Source organism: Kogia breviceps, chromosome 4 (assembly GCF_026419965.1).
Source record: "Kogia breviceps isolate mKogBre1 chromosome 4, mKogBre1 haplotype 1, whole genome shotgun sequence".
NCBI classification, from domain to species: Eukaryota; Metazoa; Chordata; class Mammalia; order Artiodactyla; family Physeteridae; genus Kogia; species Kogia breviceps.
Genome location: NC_081313.1, coordinates 64596264 through 64621011, shown reverse-complemented (window position 1 = coordinate 64621011; position 24748 = coordinate 64596264). Strand labels below are relative to the sequence as shown.

Below are 24748 nucleotides of genomic sequence, written 5' to 3'. Positions count from 1 at the left end.
CATCCCATGTGAACTTTAGAAGAATGTGTATGCTTTTTGTTGGTTAGAGTGTTCGGTGTATGTCTATTAGATGTAGTTGGTTTATTGTGCCATTTAAGCCCTTTATTTCCTTGCTTGTGTTCTGTCTGCTTGTTCTGTCCGTTATTGAGAGTAGAGTATTGATGTCTCTATTATTGTAGAACTGTGTATTTCTTCCTTGGATAAATGAGTTTAAAAGGATATATTTCTTTACCTTTATTCAAGGAAAAAAATGTATAGGTAATGTAGGATTGTTAGAAATACCATATATAAAGTTATCTGCTTTAGTAATTTGGTTTATTATCCTCAATCTGGCTCTTGCAAATTTTTGACCTCCTATTAAATCCATAAAGAGAAACATTATCATAATATTGCATATAATATTCTGTGATTAAACTAAATATAATTTAAAGACAACCATTATAAAATTTTGGTTTTAAGAGCTTTGAAGTTCCTTAAGAACATGAAAATGAGAATAATTGCAATATACTGTAATTCATAACACACCTGATCCAGGTAGAAAACTTTAAGCTGTATCCTTGTCTGTGTATAATTCTTATACTTTTTATCCCAAAAGGGATAGAGGGAGGTCAGGCACAACTTTTTTTTTTTTTTTTTTTTTTTTTTTGCAATACGCGGGCCTCTCACTGTTGTGGCCTCTCCCTTTGCGGAGCACAGGCCCCGGACGCGCAGGCTCAGCGGCCATGGCTCACGGGCCCAGCCGCTCCGCGGCATGTGGGATCTTCCCGGACCGGGGCACGAACCCGCGTTCCCTGCATCGGCAGGCGGACTCTCAACCGCTGCGCCACCAGGGAAGCCCACAACTTTTAACTGCTTTCACTCTCCTAAAGAAATTGAAGTTTATTTAAATTAATTTGGTCTTTATTGTTTGCTTTGTATTTCTTGCTTATTGTAGAAATTTAAAAGGAAATAAATGCCAGTACTTAATCTTTCATATTTTTCACCTCTAAGGATAATCTTATTTTACTGAATTAATTGTGTTATAAGGCATACAGAATGTTTTATCCTAACTGAGGAGAGAGACCCAGGTTAAATGAGACTTCAATGGTCAAGACAAAGAGACCAGTTTGATTTACCAAGTTTTATTGTGCCATTGTTAACTGTGCCCTCAGCCCAATGACCTGTCTTAACAATATGTATGCATTTTAAGCTTTTGTGCAAGCTAATTATAGTGTTGATGATATTATTAATAATATGCTTACTCTAAGACCCTGTGTTTATTTTGTATAATTTAATTTTCTCAGCAATCCCATTGTATAGAGGAGGAAATTCCTATCTGTTTAAACAAATTGAGCTAGTAGTAGGAGGGAGTCTCAAGAGGGAGAGGATTATGGGGATATATGTATACATATAGCTGATTTACTTTGTTGTACAGCAGAAACTAACACAACATTGTGAAGCAATTATACTTCAATAAAGATTTTTAAAAAAAGAGCTAGTAAACGGCAGGGCCAGCTTTTGTCTCAGATATGTCCTATTCCAAAACTGAGTGCTGTTAACCACTCAGCTTAGCCTACTTTCCAATTCTACAGAGTGGGAAATGTATAATAAAAAATACTTGTTGATCAGTAAAATTATCTTTGTTTATCGCCAGTACTTTCAGCCATTTGCTTTGCTGATTTTTAATCCCTTGCTCATGTTCATTGTTAATTTTATAAATGGGAGGATGACTGGGGCCATATGTTTTGTAAGCAGTATAATTGTTTTTTCTCAACCAGTTCCGTCTTGCTTTTTCCTGTTGTTCTGAGTAGGAAGAAAAAAAGAAAGTTAGTGTGAATTTTTTAATTTTCAAAATTACTAACCTGTCTTTGTAATTACAAGGGAAAAACAGAGGATATTTTAAGAAAATATATTTATTTGACAGGTGTGACTTAACGGTCAGGGTAGGGTATCGGTCTGGGGATTGGACAACAAAATTATCTTGAAAAAATTAATTCCACTTTTATAAATAAAGTTACTTTAATTCCTTAATGATTAAATTGGTATTTTTAAAACCTTTTCATTCTTCATGGGGAAGTTGTGAAAAGTATTATAATTATTTCAATCATGTGTTTAAGTCATGTAAGTAGACAGTTAAGAATGACAGTCTAAATTTTTTTAAATTTTCATTTTGGAAAAACCTTAGCATTTCTGAACAGTGGCTGGATTATACCCTATTATTACATGACAAACCTTGTCTGTATTTAAATCTTTCAAATAAATACTTGTCCTGAAGAAGAAATTCACATTTTGTGTAAAGAACATTTGTCTTCTAATTTTTGGAATTGTGATCTCTCACTTGACATTATATGATTTTCTTAATGTTACCATAATTACTTTTTTAGTGTATTTTGGGATCTCTACTGTGCAGCTCCAGAAAGACGGGAAACATGTGAACATTCAAGTGAAGCAAAAGCCTTCCATGATTACGTAAGTTACTATATAATTTTACTAAGTTATATTGTCAGTTTTCTTCTTAACCACTGTTCTTGAAAAATGCATTGGACCATCCATTTTTTTCCTTTGGTACTTAAGAAATTATTCTTTTTGTCTTGGGAAGTAGGCTCATCACTTTAAAAGTGAAATACAAATGGGTTTGTGAGTCTGTTGAAGAAACTTAGGATAAGAGAGTAGTCCTAACTCCAGGATGTTAAAGGTGTTTCTTATCTTTAAGTGTGCCTGATTTGTGAAGTTGCAGATTTGTAAAAATTAAGTAGTAATTATTCCATAAAATTCATCATAAGAATTCTAAAAGTGAAAAATTCCTCTTCTGCATATAGCATTTTAAAAATATATAGAAATATTACATTATTCTCTTTTGCAACTTTTAGTTACACATCATAAAGCTAAATATCCCCTTCACTGAATTCAGTTCCATAAATAAATTTATTGTAAATTAAAGGAAATACAAGATAAGAGAGCAAAAGAGTCTGGGCAAAAATGAAAATGGGAATTTTTATTTTAATTCTTAAGGAAGAGCAGTGGCCTATCCTTGGCTAGGTGATGTATATTGAGTGTTTTTTTTAGAAGAACTGTAAATGTGATTTTAGAGAGTTGATGGCATCAGGAAGTAGAATTGTAAAAAAAAAAAAAAATCGAGTAGGTTTTCTTTAGGGAAAAATAGCATTTAAGAATGAGGAGACTGTGTTTTGAAGGGGCTGGGAAAACACTGTTTGCAGAACTGACCATAAAAGACATGCAGATTGAGTTTGAGATGGAGGAAAACAAGTTTCCTTGGTGTGGAGGAAGTGGAATTGGGCCTGGAGCCTGAGGAAATATCAATTTTAAGTACCTAAAACTTTACCAGAGGGATACATGTTTTGTTGGTAGAAGGGAGGCATCATTCTGTGTAAACAGCCTTTAAAACCAGAACTGGTGCTCAAAAGGCAAAAAGAACTTGTTCTTCCAAAGGAAATACCTCAGCCTTAGTCTGAAGAGTAGAACTAGCCAGAAGAATTATAACCCCAAACACAGTACAAGGAAGAGTATGCAGACTTAAGAGAAGTGAAAATCTTGGGCGTCTTGTAATATTGTGTAATACTTTAAATGTATATTAAACTGTGTAATACTTTAAACGTATACTAAAAACTGTTTAAAGTGAGACTGCTTGTGATTACTTCGTCAGATATTGATTGTACTCATAAAGCTTGCTATGTGCTAAACACTAGCTCTTGGGGACAAGGTGAGTGAAAGAGATGCTACTGCATATAAAGAAAAAGTACAGAAAAGGCAGATAAGGCAGGGCCCAGGACACGGCATTTATTTGAACAATCTCCTTCTCCTTTTTCACCTTTGGGTAATGGCTATAAAGTAAAGCAGAGACACAACCATGAAGAGTGTAAGGATTCTGGCTAGAGTGAGATACTCATCTCATTCGTCTCTTACATCAAGAAAGATGTGCCTAGGTTTGGCCTGCCAGTGATGGGAAAAGTTTTTAAAATAACCACTAATTGTGACAACTAGATGGCATTAGATAGTATCAGTGTTCTGCTGTAAAGGACGTACAGTGTTTGTGGATCTACATTTTAAGAAATTAATTATATAAGTACTTTTTCAAAATTCCATTGTATAGAAAGATGCAGCCTTCTGTTCACCATGGAGATCTTATAGGGAACACTGAACTAATTTAGTATCTCCTTCTTAGAAGCACAGATAAATCGTCATTGTTGTTGTCATAGCCATCATCATCATCGTAATTGTAATCATTTTGCATCCATAAGGTGCTTTCGGTATTTCAGAGAGTACTCACTTTAGAAACCCACTTAAATACTTCAAGGTTTTTGAAAATGAGCATTGACCAGAGGTAGGAGTGAAATTAGATTTTATAGGAAGAATAACCCCTTACCATGTAATTTGGTCCTAAGAAAATGTAGTTTAGAAAAAAGTCAGTATTTGGATTTTACAATTTGTTATGAATTAGCACATTTTATCATAGGTTTCATAATTTTATCTTAAACATTAGTTTTAAGAGATTTGATTTCTTAGGTGGCATTTTTATTATACCTTTAAGTCAATTTATTTTTAATGGTAATAAATCTCTAAATTTTTCCAAATGGAGGTTGCTGAAAAGATAGAGTTTGACTTACAGAATCTTATATTGCAATCGGAGTTTTAGAAATGCATTTGTTTTCTGTAGCAAACTTTTATGGTAATTTTCATGGGTAGGATGTCCTGAATTCTTAATAGTAGACAATTTCTGAAAATGACCAACATAATTCATGTTTAATATGTAGATATAGAAGTTTGAAAGACTCAGGGAAGAAAATAGGAAACAGGAACAAACAATAAGAGTTTGGTAAAATTCTGTCATGTAATATTGCTATATTAGAGTCCATTGGGAACCATTTCTAAGATAGTGATTAGTATGTATACCTACTGAGTTTCAAGGTGTAATTCTCAAGGAAGCATTCTGAAAAATATTTTCTTTATTAGCTGCATCTTCAGAGTAAAAAAAATACTTGCATGTATAAATTCTGATATGTTTAAAAAGTAGTCTCATTATTTTCTAGTCTTCACTTATCTATGAGATTGAATGGATAATGAAAGATAAACTACTTTTTTTCTTTTATTTTTTAAAATTTATTTTATTGAAGTATAGTTGATGTACACTGTGTTAATTTCTGCTATAGAGCAAAGTGATTCAGTTACACACATATATATATTTAAACATCTTTATTGGAGTATAATTGCTTTACAATGGTTTGTTAGTTTCTGCTTTATAACAAAGTGAATCAGCTATACATATACATATATCCCTATATCCCCTCCCTCTTACATCTCCCTCCCATCCTCCCTATCCCACCCCTCTAGGTGGTCACAAATCACCGAGCTGATCTCCCTGTGCTATGCGGCTGCTTCCCACTAGCTATCTGTTTTACATTTGGTAGTGTATATATGTCCATGCCACTCTCTCACTTCGTCCCAGCTTACCCTTCCCCCTCCTCGTGTCCTCAAGTCTGTTCTTTACGTCTGCATCTTTATTCTTGTCCTGCCCCTAGGTTCTTCAGAACCATTTTTTAAAAAAAGAAATAGTGGAGGCATATGAGGTAAATTATGAATAATCCTTTTAATTAAAAAATAGGCTAAAGTGTTAAAAGTGATTATCTTTTGATACTGGGATTATGCATGATTTTTATTTTTATCTATATAGTTCTGTATTTTCCAAATATCTGTAGTTAACTTTATATACAGGAAAGTTACTTTAAAGCAGATTAAATTTCACCTTACAGTGAGTTCTAATCTTTCTTCTAAAATTAGAAAATAAAAATCTTAGTAAAATAAAATTTAAATTTTAGGTGGTCATATGTTTTCATGTAACCATGTTATATTCATAAGCATATTTAGCACTGCTCATGAAAGACTTTTTTGGTAAGTGCACATACTAAAAGAGAGATATATAAACTGAATAGATGTAATTTTGAGCCATTCTATAATTTCGAATAACTTTTTTGGTAATAATTATCCCAGAAACATTTTTGGCTTTTGGTTTTTAATTTTTTTTGGTTTGTTTTCTAATCATTGCCTTTTTAGAATATGGATTTTTGTCACCATATTATTTTATTTGCCAAATAATTAGAGATGCAGTGTTAATTAATATCTTTTTCCTCAAAAAAATCACCCTGTTCATATTTATTGTGAGAAAAAGAAAAAGAGAGGAAACATTTAAGATGATTTTGATCTTTGCATTTATATTTTAAAATATATTAACTATTTAGCTTCCATATAGAGTATCAAATGTAAAATAATTATACCTTTAGAAATCAGCAATTAATAGTATATAGGGATGCACTTTTGGATGACAAAGCTATAAAAAGTCACAAGGAAATGATTACTGTACATGTCAGGATAATGGTTACTTATGAGAAATAGGAAGAGGTTATGATTGGGATGGGGCTCATGGCTGTGGCTTCTGAGATGGCTGGCAAAGTTCTTTTTTTCCTGACCACAGTGGTGGTTACTTTACAATAACGATATGTTTGCTTTATAAAATTTCATAATGCCACAATTTTATTTTGTATGGCTTGCTGTATTTTTTATTTTAAAATAACAAGATTTTAAAACAGTTATAATAATTAACTTTAGAAAAAGAATATGCACAGTAAGTTCTAATGTGTTTCCAGACATCGTTATGGTGCATCCTTAAGAACTGATGGCAGAAAATCTAGGGATGGTCTCCAAACAAATCTGTGTTTGTGTCTTCTCTGCTATGACAGACTCTATGAAGTATGTCTACCTGTTGATTTTCTAGGGGGGGGGGTAGAGAATAAGATCAGGAATGACAGAGGAAAATTTAGTAATTAAGAATTTATTTTATAAGAGAAGAGAGAGATTTTACTATAAGATAATTATTTTGCCATGTGGCTGGGGGATACTTAGCTTGGCCCTGTTATTTTTATCCTGAGTGAAAACCAGGTTCATCTAAATTATAAAATTATTATTATATATTATAATATTATCATTAAAAAGTAAACCATCATTTCAAGTGATTAGAAATAATACCTGCTAGCTTGTAAAGTTTATTGGACTAGCTTTCCTTTTCTCCCTATTGTTGTTTTTATTTTACTCTGAAATCACAGGCAATGCTTTTATGTGGAGCTAGTTAATGTTTACTGGATTTTTTTCCTGTTACAGCTTAACATGAGTTGTTTTATTTAATAATTTATTTCTGATTTCATTTATTTCCAAAATATTTAGCAAAAATATCAATATATACTACTAAACTTTTAATGAAAAACATATACAGTGATTATAATTTTAGTTCTCTGGTATGAAGAGAAGATTCCTTAATTGTCCTAAAGCAAAGATAGAGTCAAAATATATTATTGCTTTAGCAGTGTGACGGTAATGAAATAACATTATTACAATGAGCTCTTGAGAGCAGGGAAGATCAGACCTGTTCTTCCCCAGAGTCTGTCAAGTAATAGATGTTAAACAAATGTTAAAAGAATGAGGTTGTCTGTTAGTTGGGAAGCTGGAAATGTTTCACATCATTCAGATGTTCAGGTAGAGTGATAGGCTTGAGTCATAATTGTTGATAACATGTGGCTGGTTTTTGTATTCTTGCTTAAGACGGTGTTTGTAACATTTGGAAAGGATTATGTTACAGGTTTATAGTGATGGTGTGCTTTTAAAAAAATGATATAAACGCACATATATTATGTAAATAAAATAATATGAGAAGAATGTTTTCATTCACATGTTGTGAAGATTTTTTTTATAGATAATTACATATTATTTAGGAAAATATAAATACTTGTGTAGGAACTACTGCAGAGTTAGGTGTGTTCTTTGCCATTATCCTGTAACATCCTCTGTGTATATCCCGAATATCCCTATATATTAGATTTTTGTAATAGAATGCTTTCTCTAATAACTTGTGAGCTTCTTCAAGGAATAGACTTTGTCTCATTTATCTTTTTCATGCTCTTTACCTGGCAGGGTGCCTGACATGAGATGTTCAAATTATGTTTGGTGTTTACATAAATGAATGATTAAATAAAATATTACCTAATAAGTGTTTATCATTTCTTATTTTAGTATAACTGAATATGTAGTTGCAGGAAGGTAATTTAATACTACTTTTATTCACTTTATATTTTAAAACAAATTTAGATAAAACAGCAACTTGTAAAGACATAAGTGAATCAAAGCAGGTAGCAGAGGCTTTCTATCTTGGGAGGCATGGCTCTAGGGAATGTAGTGGTGAACAAAACAGATATAGTCCCTATGCTTATGGGCTTATCATCTAGCAAAAGAGATCTTTCCTCAAGAAGTCTGAAATATCAAATAGTATAGTACATGTAGAGATGCATTATATTGCTAGACCAGTCAAAATTTATAGATATGTAAGAATATGGAAAGAAATAGGTAAGAATATGGAGAGTAAGTACATATAACTTTTGATATATATTTAATTTTTGACATATAGAGACATAATTAGTAAATTCTCAAATGAATGAATAGTTTTCACATTAGGCCATAATTCTCCTAAACAGTCTATGTAACCTAGAGTTCTTAATAGGCTAGGAACAAATAAAGTTATATTTAAAATTCATTAAGATGATAAAAACTATCGTAGGTATATATTAACATTTGTCAGCCGGTACTGTATAGTGTGTTGTTCAGCTCAACAGTTAGGGACATACAGTTGGCTCTCCGTATCTGCAGGTTCCACATCTGCGGATACAGAGAGCTGACTGTACTGTGCCATTTTATGTGAGGGACTTCAGAATCTGCAGATTTTGCTATCTGCAGGGATCCTGGAACCACTCCCCTGTGGATACCTAGGGACCACTGTAATGAGATTCATTTTTTGCCTTATTCTTATCTGCCATATTATTTCTACCCTTGTTTTCATTTCCTGTAGGATCCAATTTAATTTCTTTTGCCATATATAAACAGTGTAAACCACCTTATGTTCCTTATAGCGTGAGGTAAGTTGTTTATTTTGTTTTGTTTTTGTGCAAACTGTGTTGATTTGCAGAAGTACATTCACCACTTTACCTGTGAGATGTGTGTCTTATCAACTTGTCCTTCGGCCTAGGATGGCTTCTGGGTGGCATCTAAGTACTGCTAATAACTATTAGCTATTTTCCCTATTTCTTTTGATCCTGAGATTTCTTGTAGGGAATATGTTATTTCAGTCATTCGATGCGAAACATGAATAAAGGGAGACAATCAAGGAAACTATAAAGCATTGTGAAATAATTCTACTTTGCTTAAAAATGTTTTACAGTAATTTACTGCATTATATAGACATGAAATTCATAAATAAATGAAGAAGCTAATATGGAAAAGAGATAAAGAAACAAAACAGGTCTGACCTTATTTATATTTCAAAGTATGTATTTTCATGGAACTTCGTCTTAAGCCCCTTTCTTCCCACTGATGTATTCATTTTTATTAAAGTCTAATTTCTGGTGAATGTGGAAAGATGAAGATGGAAAGGCCTTAATTTACTATTTTTGATGGAGATGTTGCACTGCCTGTGATTATGTTGTCAATAACATCATAACATAAACAACAGAAATATACTTTTAAAAATAACATGCATTTCTAAACTTTCTATTAGAGATATGAAATTCATGAATTTATTTTGGAGATTTTTCAAAACTGGCTGATGTTGGAACAATGTAGACTATGTTTAAGGAATGGTAAGAAGAGCTGTGTGACCAGAGTAGAAAAATCAAACACGAGATCAATGCTTAGCTAACAGATGGTAGCATTTTAAAGCTGTAAGGAAACTGTGAAATCATCCTTTTCAGTGGTTTCACGCTGAGTTCCCTGGAATCTTGAGGTGCAGTGGAAGGCCCATATGGTGCCTAGGAGTGAGAGGGAGAGAATCCTACCAGAAGGCCCTTGGCCTCCTTCTGTTTTTAACCAGAGCAGCTCAGTTTTTACTCTTTCCCAGTTCCTTCTATTTTCTCTTTCTTATTAAATGGAAACTCGATTTAACTAGTTACCTATGCCATAAATGAATCCTCTTTTAATCTCCCTTGTTATCGCCAAGTGGTCATCAAAACCAGTCAATTCCATTGCCTAAGCATTTCTTACACGTCTTCTCTCTGATCACAGTGCAGGTACCTTAGTTCACATCTTCATCATGTTCCAACAGCACTACAACAGCTATTTCTGCATCTGTCTCCCTTCTACCCCTGCAGGGTTCAAGAACTCTTTCCCAAGGGTTCTTGGTAAAACTCTTGAATAAGCAACCTTCTTTTTTTTTTTTTTTAAATCTCTTTTATATATTCACAGTGTCAGAATCCAAAACAATCCAAAAACTTTAAAAAAGTTTGAAAACTGTTTATTTTGGCTGACCTAGTTATTTTACTAGATAAGAAACTTGGTACTCAGAGACATAAAGGATATGATACGCCATTGTTTAAAAACTGAGTTAGGTTTAAGCCTGGAAAACTCAGGCTTTCCAAATTTTCATTGAGTACTTTTTCAACTATACTGGATGAAAGCTTTTTTCTGTCTGCACTCTAGAGTCATTTTTTTAAGCATATTCAAAAAATAGTAAATTGTGTTTTAGGACGATTAATCTGAGGGCATTGTGTAAGAGGAGCTGAAGAAGGGAAAAGGGCTAAAGATAAAGACTGTGAGGAGGCTACCCTAATAGTCTTATGTGAGCTGAGAAGCCCTTGAATTGGCGTGGTGGCAAATGAAATGGAAAATTAAGAATGAAAATGAAGAATTAAAAAGATGAGATTGTCTAGTTGTAAGCACTGAGGAAGAGAGAAATTTTTAAAATAATTTGTAGTTAACATGACTAATGAACTGAAACTTGTGATACTTTTAGCAGAAATCTGGAATTTGGAAGGAAGGAAGACAGTTCAGCTATAAAAGTGAGTTAAATTAATGAGGGAATAGGGGTAAAATAAGAATAGAGACCTGGGGATAGAAATTTGGAAAGAAATACATTTAGGAGTGATGGAAAGAAATACATTTAGGAGTGATGGAAAGAAATACATTTAGGAGTGATAGAAAGGAAGGGACTAGCATTCAGATGGGGAAAAATATGATACAATGAGAGGTAAATACTTATCACACTAGCTAGTCTGGCTTAGATGGCATGAGTGGTGTGTTCCATATCCCAGTAAATTTACCGAATCTGTTCAGTATTTCTGGATGCATCCAATGTGAACTCTGTATCCTAGGGCAACTAATAAAATGTGTTTGGTGTTAAGGTACTATCTTGAGTTCACAAGATATTCAAAAGCTGTTTATGGTTTTTGAAGCAAGACTTGAGACTCCAGCTGTGTCAATGCCTGAATGATTTTTATAGGCCACAATTTCATTTTAGAAAGCAGTCATGAATTGGATTGGGGGGAGAGTAGATTCAAATTTGGAGGGAAGCTAAGTGGACTTAAATGATCCATGGCTTCTTCTGGAAGTTTTTGAAACTTAGATTAATAGGTATGGAAATCTCAATATATTAGCCTTCCTTCTTTGTTGAAACTTTGTTTTAGCAAGCATGTATTGACTTGGCGGTTAAATAAAGAGCAGTGTAAAAATTCACATACCTGAAGGAGAGGTGAGCATACATGAAGACTATAAAAATCCATCATGTTCAACTTGGTAGTCCAGTGGCTTGTAATTAATAATTGGTACTCAATATTTGACGAAAGAATGTACATTCTTTTAGGCATGCTGTTTCTAAACTACATGCCCCCACTTCCATGGGAACATTATATGTGATCCAGTCAATATTTCTTCTTGCTTTCCTTTGATAATTACCTTATCCTGTTTATCACCTTATCTTATCCCTCTTCCTGATCATCATCCTTTCTTTGTTAGCCTTTAGAGAGATATGAAAAGAGAAAATGAAGAAAAATATTTCAGAGCTGAAGTTACAATTTTTTATTATGGTATGGACAAAAGCCCAAATACAGAAAGGAAATGGAATGTTTTTAGCTATCACAAAGTGACTTCTGTATTGCTTACAATAGTATATCTTAATTTAATGTGTATTAGAAATTATGAGCATAATTTCTATATGCATTTTTCATCAACACATAACCACATAACCAGACTAACTTCCTTTTTGTTCTAACCTGGAGTATCCTCGTGAAAGAACATTGGGAGCTTTCTGTAAGTTAAATCTGGAGACCTGTTCCATCACAGGCCACCTACCTGCATACCCTTCTTTTTTTTTTTTTCTTCTTTTTTTCCTTTTTTTCCCTGCATACCCTTCTATCTTTTCCAAACCATGACTATAACCTTTGACTTTTTCTTCCCGTTTTCCTTCCTCAATTTTTTTTCTCCCACAGTGCCTAGTCCTTTCTTTATGTCTAGAATTTTCATTTCATTCGCTACAGAGACATACAGGAAGTAACTAAACAAACACTGGGAGTTTGTGGAGACTTAGGAATCTCCACAAGTTTTTGTTTGAAATATAAATGGAAGTTCCCTGGTTTTACCTCCATGTCTACATTCCTGATTATTTATTTATTTATTTTATTTATTTATTTTTTTTCGAGAGGTTGTTGTGAAGTGGGTAGGGGTATTTTAAGTTTCTTATTTGGGAATTATTCTCCTCTCTTGATTGGATGAGAGCTCATGCTTCTTCAAGTTCAAACCAAGAAAGGATTGAGCTGGTGCCACTGCCCAGTTCTTTAGAACTCGTGGTATCCTTGGAACCCTCTCACTTTCCAAGTGGTCTCTCTGAGAGGGCATAATAAATAAGGAGGGCACTTTCCTAGCTGACACTTAAAGGTTCTCCTTCTGGCTCTTCCACTACCTTTTAATGCTTGTTTTCCATCACCTGTCCACTTGCTGGGACTTTCAGGGTAATTCTGCCTTTGAGAGTAACTTAGCTTTTGTGTTCTTAATGAATGTTTAGGCTTAGTTTCTTCAGCGCTAATGAGGTTTAACATCAGGTGTTACTGTGAGGGAAGCTTTCTGCCTTTTATTACTAGCTCCCTTCGGTTGCCTTTAGCCGGCTCCTATATTATGTCAAAGTTGTGCATCCAGTTGGAGCATCTACTGAGTTCCTCTATCTTATCTGAGAGATGTTCATGTCTAGAACAAAAATGATTGGTGCCCTTGCTCAGGGACCTACTTGCTCAGATCAGTTTTCCAGATACTATCTGAATAAACTCTCAGTCTCCTTTTCCAAATTTAAATTCTATTAAATAGTAATCAACTTTAACAGTTTCCATCAGTGGGAAAAGGTAGGCCTTCTTACCCTTGCTTCTGCCTTTGCAAGCTCTCCTGTTATTCAGGATACAAGTCATTCTTCCTCATTAGCGAGGACCTTCCCAACTACTCCAGTGCTAGTAAATTGTTCACTTTATGGATTCAAAATACAAGATTGCCTTATTTTTTGATTCCACATATGTGATATCATGCAGTATTTGTCTTTCTCTGTCTGGCTTATTTCACTTAACATAATACCCTCCAAGTCCATCCACGTTGTTGCAGATGGCAAAATTTCATTCTTTTTTATGTCCAAGTCGTACACCTGTAACTTATATAATATGGTACATCAACTCTGTAAAAAGATAAAATATGAGATTGCCTGTCAGTGCTCTACCTGATTTGCTACTCACTTGGACTATTTGATTAAAATACTTTCTTCTTTTTAAAAAAATTTTCATGGAGTTAAAGTAATAGTAAGATTGAAACAGAACAAAATTATCTCAGTAATTTTCTTTGAAATAAAAAAGAGCCAGAAGGATTTTTCCCTTATTTTAGGAATTTTAAGAAGTGATAATTATATCTAGTTTTCTGTAATTGTGTGTGTAGATCTCATGGGCTGTTAGTACCTGTCAGGAACAAACAGTACCCAATGCTTTCCTTACTCATATCAGAAGACTACACTAGCAATAAAGGGAGGTGCTTAGGGAACTAGGGTTGATTAATTTAGATTAAAAAAAGAAATTTAGGGGTTTTTTTCAGTTCAACTGTGATTTCTGTAAAACCTTATTTATTTTTACTAATAATGGAAATTAATTAGAAATCTAAAGAGTGAATAATAGATCTTGTTATTAAAATTTTTTTTTTTTTTTTTTTTTTTTTTTTGTGGTACGTGGGCCTCTCACTGTTGTGGCCTCTCCCATTGCGGAGCACAGGCTCCGGACGCGCAGGCCCAGCGGCCATGGCTCATGGGCCCAGCCACTCTGCGCATGTGGGATCTTCCCGGACCGGGGCACAAACCCGTGTCCCCTGCATCAGCAGGCGGACTCTCAACCACTGCGCCACCAGGGAAGCCTGTCATTAAATATTTGTAGAGAAAAAATTGTGCATGTTTTTTCCTTTAGTAAATATAAGTAGGTAGATACTTACTTTACTACAGTGGTTCTGTCGAGAATAAGAACATAAGAACCGTCTTTCTGTTGGGGAGAGTCAATGAATTTAATCAGAGTTAAAACAAATTCAGGAGGGTAAACAGTAATTCAGTTTAGGGTTTTTATTTCTGTAATTTTTATTTAAAATGGAGGATTTTTTTTTAATGAATCATCCTGAGGAGCAGCTTATAAAATAAAGAATAAGAATATAACTTCTACTTAATAAAATAAAATTTTAAAAGTTTAGTTCTATATAATGAACCAGAGAAGAAGACAGTAAGAATCAGAAGCAAGACCTTCATATTTAGGAAAGTTCTGAAAGTCAGAGATTAATTTATATATTAGACTAGTGATCTAATGAAAAAAATAACTCTTCAATTTAAATATATAGGTAAACATTAATCAGATTTATTAAAAATAATTTATTATCTCATGAGTTCTTGATATCTCTTTACTTCATTTTAAGTGGAAGAAAAAATGCTGTTTAATTAAACTGGTCCAGAATATTAAAAGTAAATTTTTATCATATTGAAAACTTTGAGTAGTTGCTATTAGATTTCTCAGGTAATATTTTAATTTTCAATGGAAAATACAGTGTGTCTTATAACACTTTACATGGTCAATGATGTCATTAAAAAGATCTGATCATCAGTGCCTATCTGTATGAAATATTTAAATTTTAAAGCAGTTAAGATTTATTTTGTTTTGTATTATAATCAAAACATTTAATTTTTAAGGCCTTTGTTGTCATTTTACCTGGAATTGAACTCATGGTAGCCTTGTGGCCAAATTGAGCTTATCCTACTTAAAATAAATATAAGCAAGATTATGCAAGCTAATGTATCATGTTTATTTCTGATAGACATTTAGTTAATAGAGTTTAATTTTAGCTGTTTGGATCTTCACAACTGAGCTCCAGATATCATGGAGTCAGAAGAGACAGCCATTTCTGCTATTCACTGTCCAAAGTCCTGAACTACAGAACGCACGAGCAAAATAAAAGGGTTATTATTTTTTCGGCTACTAAGTTTGGTTTGTTATACAGAGATAGATAATCAGAACATAATTTGCTATCCGGAAGTGGGGTGCTGCTGTAACATAAGCTAAAAAAGTACATGGGACCAGCCGGTGGGTGGAGAAGACTCTTCATGAAACCTGGAAGGAATTCATGATGATGGCTGGTGAGGGCTTGAAAGAAAGTGATGACAATATTATTTGCAGCTGGAAATAAGAAGACCTTTATTATCTAGTGGCAGAAAGTTTAGCAAAACTGTCACTCAGGGTAGCATGGAAATGAGAAAATACACTTAACTGATAGATCTGGCAATGGAGATTTCCAGGCAGAATGTCTAAAGTGTTGTCAGCCATTTCTTTTAGGTATGTCTCATGAGATATGGATGGAGAGAGATGAGCTAAAAAAGGAATTCTTGTTTTCAAGCAGAATTTGGAGGAAATATAAAGGGTCCAGGACAGTTTTTCCAGCCTGCAAAGGATTCTCAAAGTAAGAAAGGGCCTCAGAACAAAGATCAAATCCAGAATAAAGTTAGGAAAATGTGGTCTCAAGGCAAAAATGAAACTAAGATGCAACTATAAAATCTTCTTTAAGATCTCAGAAAGATTTGAGGTGGTCCTCACGGACTCTTTCAGACACACACAAAGCTCTCCAACTATCTTAAGGACGTGCCTTCTAGTTCCTCTCTGTTAAACAAACGGGCTTCTAAGAATCAAAGGGCTTTGTCCCACAGCAGCCTCATAGATTGCCCAAGGTTGAGAAGGACTTATTTTAAAGAGATCTGTGGGCATGGCTTTTGCCTGAATGAGTAGATTCATAAATTGATACAAAAGAAACCTATAAAATTTTAAAAACAATTATATCATCCTGGACTTGGAATGAAACAACACAAAATGAAGAGACTTTTGGATCTCTGCAGGCAGGAAAAAAGCTGAGAAAAGTTTTCAGTTACAAACACGGGCTTCTTTTTTATGGAAAAGGAAATGTGATTCAGATGGTGGAACCAAGAGGGCAGAACCCAGAACACAGAGAAATACTCCCACTGAGTAGGACTGGGGCCTGATCAAGGTACTGGTTACATGTGCCCTGCTGGATATTAGAATTATTGTAGACCCGTGACATTTACATGCCCCCTAGACCCTACCCCCACCTGCACCTTTTTGGATGGAAGTATCCGTTGTGATTATCATATCCTGGAAAACTATGTATTTTGGATGTGTGGGAGGTAGATAACTTGTCTCTTCAGTTCACAGGTCTTTGTATTGAGAAGAATTGTATTCAAGATGCAGTACCCAAGAACATCATTTGCATCTTGACCTGACTTAGATGATTAGATCCTGGACTTTGAACTAATGCTGTAATTATGAAGAGACTGGGGATTATGGGGAAGGGAGTGAGTATATCTCATGTTGCAATGTGAAGTGTTGTGAAAATTGGGTGGATTGTGCCAGATTGAGTTTCTAAATTAAACTCTTTATTTTGAGATAATTATAGATTCACATGCAGTTGTAAGAAATAATACAGAGAGATCCCATGTACCCTATATTTAGTTTCCCCTGAGGGTAACATCTTGCAAAACGCTAGTACAATAACTAGGTTTGATATCCAGCAGAACACCTGTAACCAGTACCTTGATCGGGGCCTAGTCCCTCACTGGGAGTACTTCTCTGTGTTCTGGGTGCTGTCCTCTAGCCTCTTGGTTCCAACGTCTTGACAGAATCCACCAATCTAATTCAGATTTCCCCCGTTTTACTTGTACTCATTTGTATGTGTGTGTATGTGTTTCTAGTTTCGTGTGACATTTATCATTTGTAGGTCATGTATCCACCACCACAGTCAAGGTACACAACCAGAAGGATTCCTCCTGTTGCTCTTTTCTGGCCACACCTGCCTCCCTACTCTGTTTCTAATCCTGCCAGATTGATTTCTGTTACAGCATTAGCTCACATTGTAAATGCAGATACCCTTTGAAAAAATGAATGTATATTATATATAGGATCATTTTATTAAATTGGGTCTATGGAAATTACCAACAAAGGCCTCAATATATATAGAAATATATAATGGTTGATTTTTCCAAGTTCAGGATTTATCTGTGAATTAAATAAATGACTAATATATCCATAAAGACTTTTAATTTAGCTTACTATTTTTCACTGCTATCCAGAGATGGTTTAAAACACTGACATAGTGTTTCATTTGCATGTGGTCAATTGTATAGATAGATCGGGCAATAGGGTAATGCCTTTGCTTTTGTATTTAAAAAATGTATACCCTAAATAGTGATATTTTAATTCTTTAATATTTATAGCATATTCAGTCAAAGGTAACCAGATATGAAGAGTTATGAGGAAAGCATTCCTAAAGGAAAGAATTGCCTTTCTGTGCTACTTTAATATCTATTATACTGTACTGTTTTGTTGCTATAGTAAGAAAAATAGGCAAAACTATTTGTAAGGAATTTAGTTTTTCCTTTAAAAATTTTTGATTACCAAATTATTTGTTTTCTCCCTCCTTTTTCCTGTTTCTCTCATGTACTCAGCTGATCCTTACAGTCTTTTCCTGTGATTCTGAATTACTTACAACAATGCCAGAAATATTATGAAACGTTGGTGTGAATTTTATTTTTTAATTAAGATATGTGCAGGATCTTTAACTTTGTAGAGCCTTATAGTGTATGATATGCATTATTTGTGATTCACAGATAGAAATATCTAAAATTATTACTATGTGTGATTTATTTCTAGTATCTAATCTAAATCTTCTTTTATTTTTAAAAAGGCAGTTAGACCATCTCAAACCACTTTTTAAATTTTCTTCCTTCTTTAATTAAAAATATATTTATTGACCTTGCCAGACAAAAGTCTAGGTCTTGAAGGGATAGAAATAAAAGAGTCCCAGCCCTTACAGAGCTTCTGTCTAATAGAAGAGATAGGTCAACAGATGATTATAATAAAATGATCTGTGACAGAAAAATAAACCCAGAATACTATGGAAACATTCAGGCTGTGGGCTTTAAACGTAGCCTTCGCAAGTGAGAGAAGGCTTCCAGGTGGAGGAGGAGATTGGAATTTGCTAGGCTTCTTCAAGAATGCAGAAAAATTGAGGCCGTAACCCCCTCTGTATCCCCACTACCTATTTTAGTGCCAGAGTAGAGTGGGCCCATCATGTATTTGATGACTGTTGAAAAGCAGAGATGTCTAGCTGAATTTTGACAGAGTTTTGGAATGAGTTGAGTGAAAAATTAATTGAAAGAAGGTTGCTCCAGACAGAGGGTGCAGCATGTACAAAGGCTTTTGTCCTTGGTAAAAATCCTCTCCTGAGGCAGACATTCTCAGACTTGACTTCCCCACTGTCTCCTCCTCCCTCCCTCCCTATCCCTCCCTCCCCCCCCCCTCTCTCTGCCTCGCTCTCCTCTCCCCCTCCTCCCCTCCTTCCTTCTCTTTCTCTCTTTCCCTGTAGTATCAACAGACTGTGACTACTGCCTGTTGTTTCTAAGCACACAGCTGTGAGGATCTCTGACTTCTTCCAGAAGTTAGACAATAAAACACATAATATTTTCAAAATCCCTGCGCAAAGGTCCTTTGGTTTAGAAAGTGTGCGTGTTCTTGTTAAAGAGTTTTTCCATTGAAGAATAGAGGAAAAAATAGAAACTTGCCCCTTTCAGTCCTGAAGAAAGTAAAAATGATGTGATGAGATTCACCATTGAACCTTTAACTAGTGATGTAAGGGACTTGTGATTGGCTAACATCATTAGCCTACAATTTCGGGCCTGGGAAAAAAGAGATGGGGCATTCTTCATTTTTCCCTCCCTCCTGAGAATGGTCCCACTGGCACACGCTAAACTTCAGGTATCAGGCATTAAGTACTCTCTGTTATACATTCCCAAATGCCAACCCTGCTGTGGGGTTCTGGACTTTTTAAGACTGTTACTGTCCTCAGAAGAATAAAAGCAGTGCTGGTAATAGGTTATTGCTTGGCATCACATATGTCTGGAGAATAAAGGCAGAGTCAGATTTCTTTGTATTTTTGGTGGGACAGGAGTTACAATTTTAGTTATTAAGAGTCATAGTAGGGTTTGGCTCAGAGGGAAGCCTCTCTAATTTTGATGAATTATAAACCAATACAGATGTAAGACTAAGTATGTATATTTAAGAGATTTCTTGTAGCTTGATATGGCTAGAACAAATGGTATGAGGGGGAATGCTGAGAGGTGAGACTGGATCAGTAGGCAGGGACCAGGTCAGAGAGGATTTTGAAGACCCAGTTAAGTTTTGATTTTCTCTGAGGGCAAATTGAAGCTGATGGGAATTTTTACTTTACAGAGGGAAAAACATGTTCAGATTTGTGTTTCTAAAAGTCCACTCAGGTATCAATATAGAGGAAACAAAAGTAGAAGTAGGGATGTGTAAACACTGTTAACTAAATTACCCCTCAAAAGTAATAGTGTAAAGCAATCATTTATTATACTTAAGAGTTACTTGGTTGAGGAATTTGGACAGGGTGAAATAGTCATGGCTTGTCTTTGCTCCATGATGTTTAACACCTCTGTCAAAATTATCACTCCATTGTCTTCTGTATGGTAAATTATGATGAGAAGTTTGTTGTAATTCCTGTCATTGTTCCTCTGTAAGTAATATGTCTTTTTATTTCTGGATGATTTCAAGATTTTCTCTTTATCTTGGAATATGATTATGATGTGTCTAGGTAGGATTTTTATCCTGCTTGATATTTTCTGGGAAGGTTGGATCTATGTTTTGTTGTCTTTTATCGATTTTGAAAAATTCTCAGCTATTATATTTTCAAATATTTTTTCTGTCCTCTTTTATTTCTCTTTTCCTTGCAGATATGTTAGACTGTTTGTTATTGTCCCATAGCTCTTAAATGATCTGTCCTCTCTTTTTTGATTTTTATTTTTGACCACGCGTGGCATGTGAGATCTTAGTTTCCTGACCAGAGATGGAACCTGTGCCCCCTGCAGTGGAAGCATGGAGTCTTAACCACTGGACTGCCAGGCAATGCCCCTGTTCTCTTTTTTTCTTTCTTTTTTTCTTTGTGTTTCAGTTTGAGTACTTTTTATTGACTTATTTTCAGGTTTACGGATGCTTTCTTCACTGTGTTGAGTTTACCGATAAGTTTGTCAAAGGCAGTCCTCATCTTTGTTACTAGGTTTTTTATTTCTAGCATTTTAATTTGATTGTCCTACATAATTTCTATCTTTCTACTGAAATCTCCCATTTGTTCATGATTGTGGCCCATCTTTTCCACTAGAGCTGCTAGCATATTAATCCTAGATATTTAAAATTTTCTGATAATTCCAATAACATCATCATATCAATATGTATTTTTATTTCTTTGTTGGTTGACAGTGTGTCTTTTTTTCATTCTTTTTTTTGTGTGTCTTGTATTTTTTGGTTGAAAGCTAAACATCTTGTATAGGACAATAGAGGCTAAGGTAAATTTTATTTATGCCTGGAGAGTGACAGATCTCTTCTAGTCCTTTAATGTGTGGGCAGAACAGTTAAATTAATCTAGTCAGGGATTGAGCTGGGTTTGGATTTTGTTGTTGCTTTGGTATCAACATGCCACAGGCTTCAAATTTCTCTAGCATTACTTTTTGTTCAGGATGGAGGCCAGTTTGCTCAAGAGTTTTACTCAGTATCTAGTGTGCCTTTAGCTCCAAGTCCTCTTATTTGTTTCCGAGCCTTAAGGAGGGTTTCTTTTTTCTATCTGGCACCTCCCCTAGAAGTTGACTGGTTGGCTTGTTGCTTGACGCTTACCAGCCTGGTAGTATTGGGCAGGAAATGGCATTCTCTGTTGTTCTTCAGCCTCAGTGTTAGGCAGAGGTTGTTTCCCTGAGTCTCAAGAGTGTCACATTCTGAATAATCCTGTCCTATCCCAGTGGTAGGGGATCACTAATAGTCTTGGTTCAGGACATTTTTCTCCCCTTCCTTCTCCAGGGATGGAGAGGTTTATTTCCCTGTTCTTTACAGGTCTTCGCCTGTGCCCTGAGGTCTAGGTTTTTGTTGTTTCTTGGGGGAGAGGGGGCTAGATGGAACTTTGTGCTTCCCCTGCCCTGCAGTAGCTTCTTTTCCTCTCCTCCAGGCCTGCTACAGGAGTGAGTCTCTCTCCAGTCTCTTGCTTCCTCCCAGTTTTTCTTGTGAGCATCTTGTGAGGTTATGTGGAGAAGAGTCTGTGACTGCAAGATGAGCATTCCCCTGACGTTTCTGGCTCTCAGGGATTCTGCATCCTCATGCTAGTTCACACTCAGCCTTTAGGAATTTGTTGGAAATTTTAGCTGGTTCTTACCAGCTTGCATTCCATCTGGCCTCTGCTTCAGATTATCAGGTGTCCACATCATGTTTCTCCTTGGAGGTATCTGTCTGTTTTTAGATGAGCTCTCTGATGGGTTCAAGGAAATTTGCAGTTTTGTAAATTAACTGCCTTTTTTGTTGTAAGGTTGGAAATGATACTGTTTCCAGCTTTCTACATCTAGTGTGGAAAATGTATGAGCAGGTCCCTCAATATATAATCACATTGTTCATCTGTGTTGTTTATGATACTTACTGGGTTACACATTTTATTTGAAAGGTCCACAGTTCCGACTTTGATTTGCTTTCTGAAAAATTCGTTTAAAATTTCTGGCTAGAGCCTGATAGTTCTTTTCAACCTTTTCCTCCTCACCACAAACATATCTCTAAGGCAAATTCTGAGAGACACATTTTGAAATACATTGGTGGGGAAAAGAAATCCCATTTTGGGGATTTCCTGGTGTCATCTCTTCTTTTATTAGTTAATTCATCTAGAATCAGTCACTCATCTAGCTGGACATCTTTTTTCGCTTTTAAAAGAGGATTTTAAGACCTTTGTTCCTCTTATAGAGTGGCTGTAAGACTCAACTGAGATATTGTCTATAAATGATCTCTGAAAAATGTAAAACTTTATACAAATTGTGATTTTATTATTACCTTTCCCAATATACTTTTCACCCATGAGTGCATTTATTTTTACTAAGATTAAGTGGACCAGCTATAATCTTACTTCCTGTTTTTGATTTATTTAAAGAACTTTTTATTATTGGTTTAAAGACTCTTGGTAAGGGCTTGAATTATTTTTTGATTTATCTAACTTCTAATTTGAACCTCTTATGCTCTAATTCCCTGTTTTGTTTTGTGGTCAGAACTTTCTTATCTCAAAATATGTCTTTTTACCTTTAAAGATCTTTTTTTTACTTTATTAGTTGCCCATGTAAGAGTTTATTTGCTACTATTTGATATTTTTAAAGTTCTGATTTTTTGATATGTATCCTTCATTTCTTTTTTGTTCCTAATAAGTTGTTGTAAAGTTCCCAGGCATCTTGTCAGTGAGTGTTTTTTAAAAACTTCTCTCTGAAAAGAATATCTCATTTATTCATAATTCCTTGAAAACTTGGTGACTCCATAACTGTTTTACAAGAAAGCTGAGCTTGATCAAGCATTTACTAAGTACTAATCCACTTGTACTTCAGATGTCAATTATTGCTCTTCACTGGGTTTAGCAACCCAGATGTTCTGCACCAATATGGTGGCAAGGACAGAATGACTGGACTCAATGTCTCCATCTACCACCTTCTTCCTTCTTCATAGAAATGTTATGTTCCAGGTTTCCTTCCTTTCCTCCCTTTACTCTGGACCCCTTTCCCAAGTCACATCTCAGTTTATTCTGTTTCAAGCAGTATTTTTCCCCTCATATGTACATATTGACATCTTATTTAACTTTTCTCCTCTTCTAATATGGTATAGTTATTATTAATCTTCCTCTTTTGCTAATTTGTTTATATACAGAGAACCTCAGACAACCCTAATCAGAAATGACAAGACTCAAAATACTGTTACTAGTTTATTTGTACTAAGGATGAAATATTCATACATTTAATGGAAATTAGACGAAAACATAACAGCCTATGTCAGGTTAGTATAGTAAGACCACTTGAAAATTCAATGATTTGTTAGAAGGATTCACTGAGCCCTGCATATAGGCATACTCACTGCTGTGATTTATTATAGCAAAAGCTTAAAAAGCCAAAAAATAAAAATAAAAAGGATGGGGCAGGGGAAGGCTAGAAGGAAAGGATGAAGGTTCAAGGGCAGGCAGGATGGGTTGGAGGAAAACAGATGCAAACTTCCAAGAGTCCCCTCCCAGTAGAGTTATGCAAGATGCACTAAATTCCTCCAGCAACTACTTGTGATAACAAATGTTAAAAATAGAACTACCATATGATCCAGCAATTTTACCTATCTGAAGAAAACAAAACCACTAATTCCAAAATATGCACTCCTATGTTCATTGCAGCATTATTTACAATAGCCAAGATATGGAAGCAACCTAAATGTCCATCAACAGATGAATGGATAAAGAAGATGTGGTATATGTATACAATGGACTATTAATCAGCCATAAAAAAGAATTAAATCTTGCCATTTGCAACATTATTGAACCTAGAGGGTATCATGCTAAGTGAAATAAGTAAGACAGAGAAAGACAAATACTGTATGATTTCACTTGTATGTGAAATCTAAAAACCAAAACAAATGAACAAACATAACAAAACAGAAACAGAGTTATAGATACAGAGAACAAACAGGTGGTTGCTGGAAGGGAGGGGAGTGGGGGAGGAAAGAAAGAGGTGAGAGAGATGAAGAGATACAAACTTCCAGTTACAAAACAAATGAGTCACAGTTATGAAATGTGCAGTGTGGGGAATATAGTCAATAACTGTGTAATATCTCTGAATGGTGACTACTGTAACTAGACTTGTGATCATTTTGAAATGTATAGAAATATCAAATCACTGTGTTGTGTAACAGGAACTAACAGTGTTACAGGTCAATTATACTTCAAAAACAAACAAACAAACTCATAGAAAAAGAGATCAGATTTATGGTTACCAGAGGTAGGGGGTAGGGAGAGGGGGAATTGGATATAGGTAGTCAGAAGGTTCAAACTTCCAGTTATAAGATAAAGAAGTACTAGGGATGTAATATACAACATGATAAACATAATTAATACTGCTGTATGTTATAAATGAAAGCTGTTAAGAGAGTAAATCCTAAAAGTTTTCATCACAGGAAAATATTTTTTTCTATTTCTTCAATTTTGTTACTATATGACATGATGGATGTTCACTAAACTTATTGTGATAATCATTTCATGATGTATGTAAGTCAATTCCTTATGCTGTACACCTTAAACTTATACAGTGCTCTCTATCAATTGTGTCTCAATAAAACTGGAAGAAAAAAATGTGAAACCTCCACCAGGGAAGCTTATGTGAGACTCAGTGCCTAAGGATTTTACTGGGAGCTGATCAAGTAGGTACGCTCTCCTAGAAGGAAAACAAATGTTAACTATAGACCATGTTGTTTGTGCAAACCGTTTAGGCATAGTG

General features: G+C 34.8%; 1 protein-coding gene across 10 annotated transcripts in view; it reads left to right on the top strand.

The window, feature by feature from the left end:
* Window positions 1-24748, top strand: part of SSBP2 (single stranded DNA binding protein 2) — a 309851-nt gene that overhangs the window by 95576 nt on the left and 189527 nt on the right. For all 10 annotated transcript variants that reach the window (XM_059063307.2, XM_067031245.1, XM_067031247.1 and 7 more), the window contains one exon: window positions 2364-2448. In XM_059063307.2, coding sequence (XP_058919290.1) covers window positions 2364-2448 — 85 coding nt within the window. The remainder of the gene's footprint in view (window positions 1-2363; window positions 2449-24748) is intronic.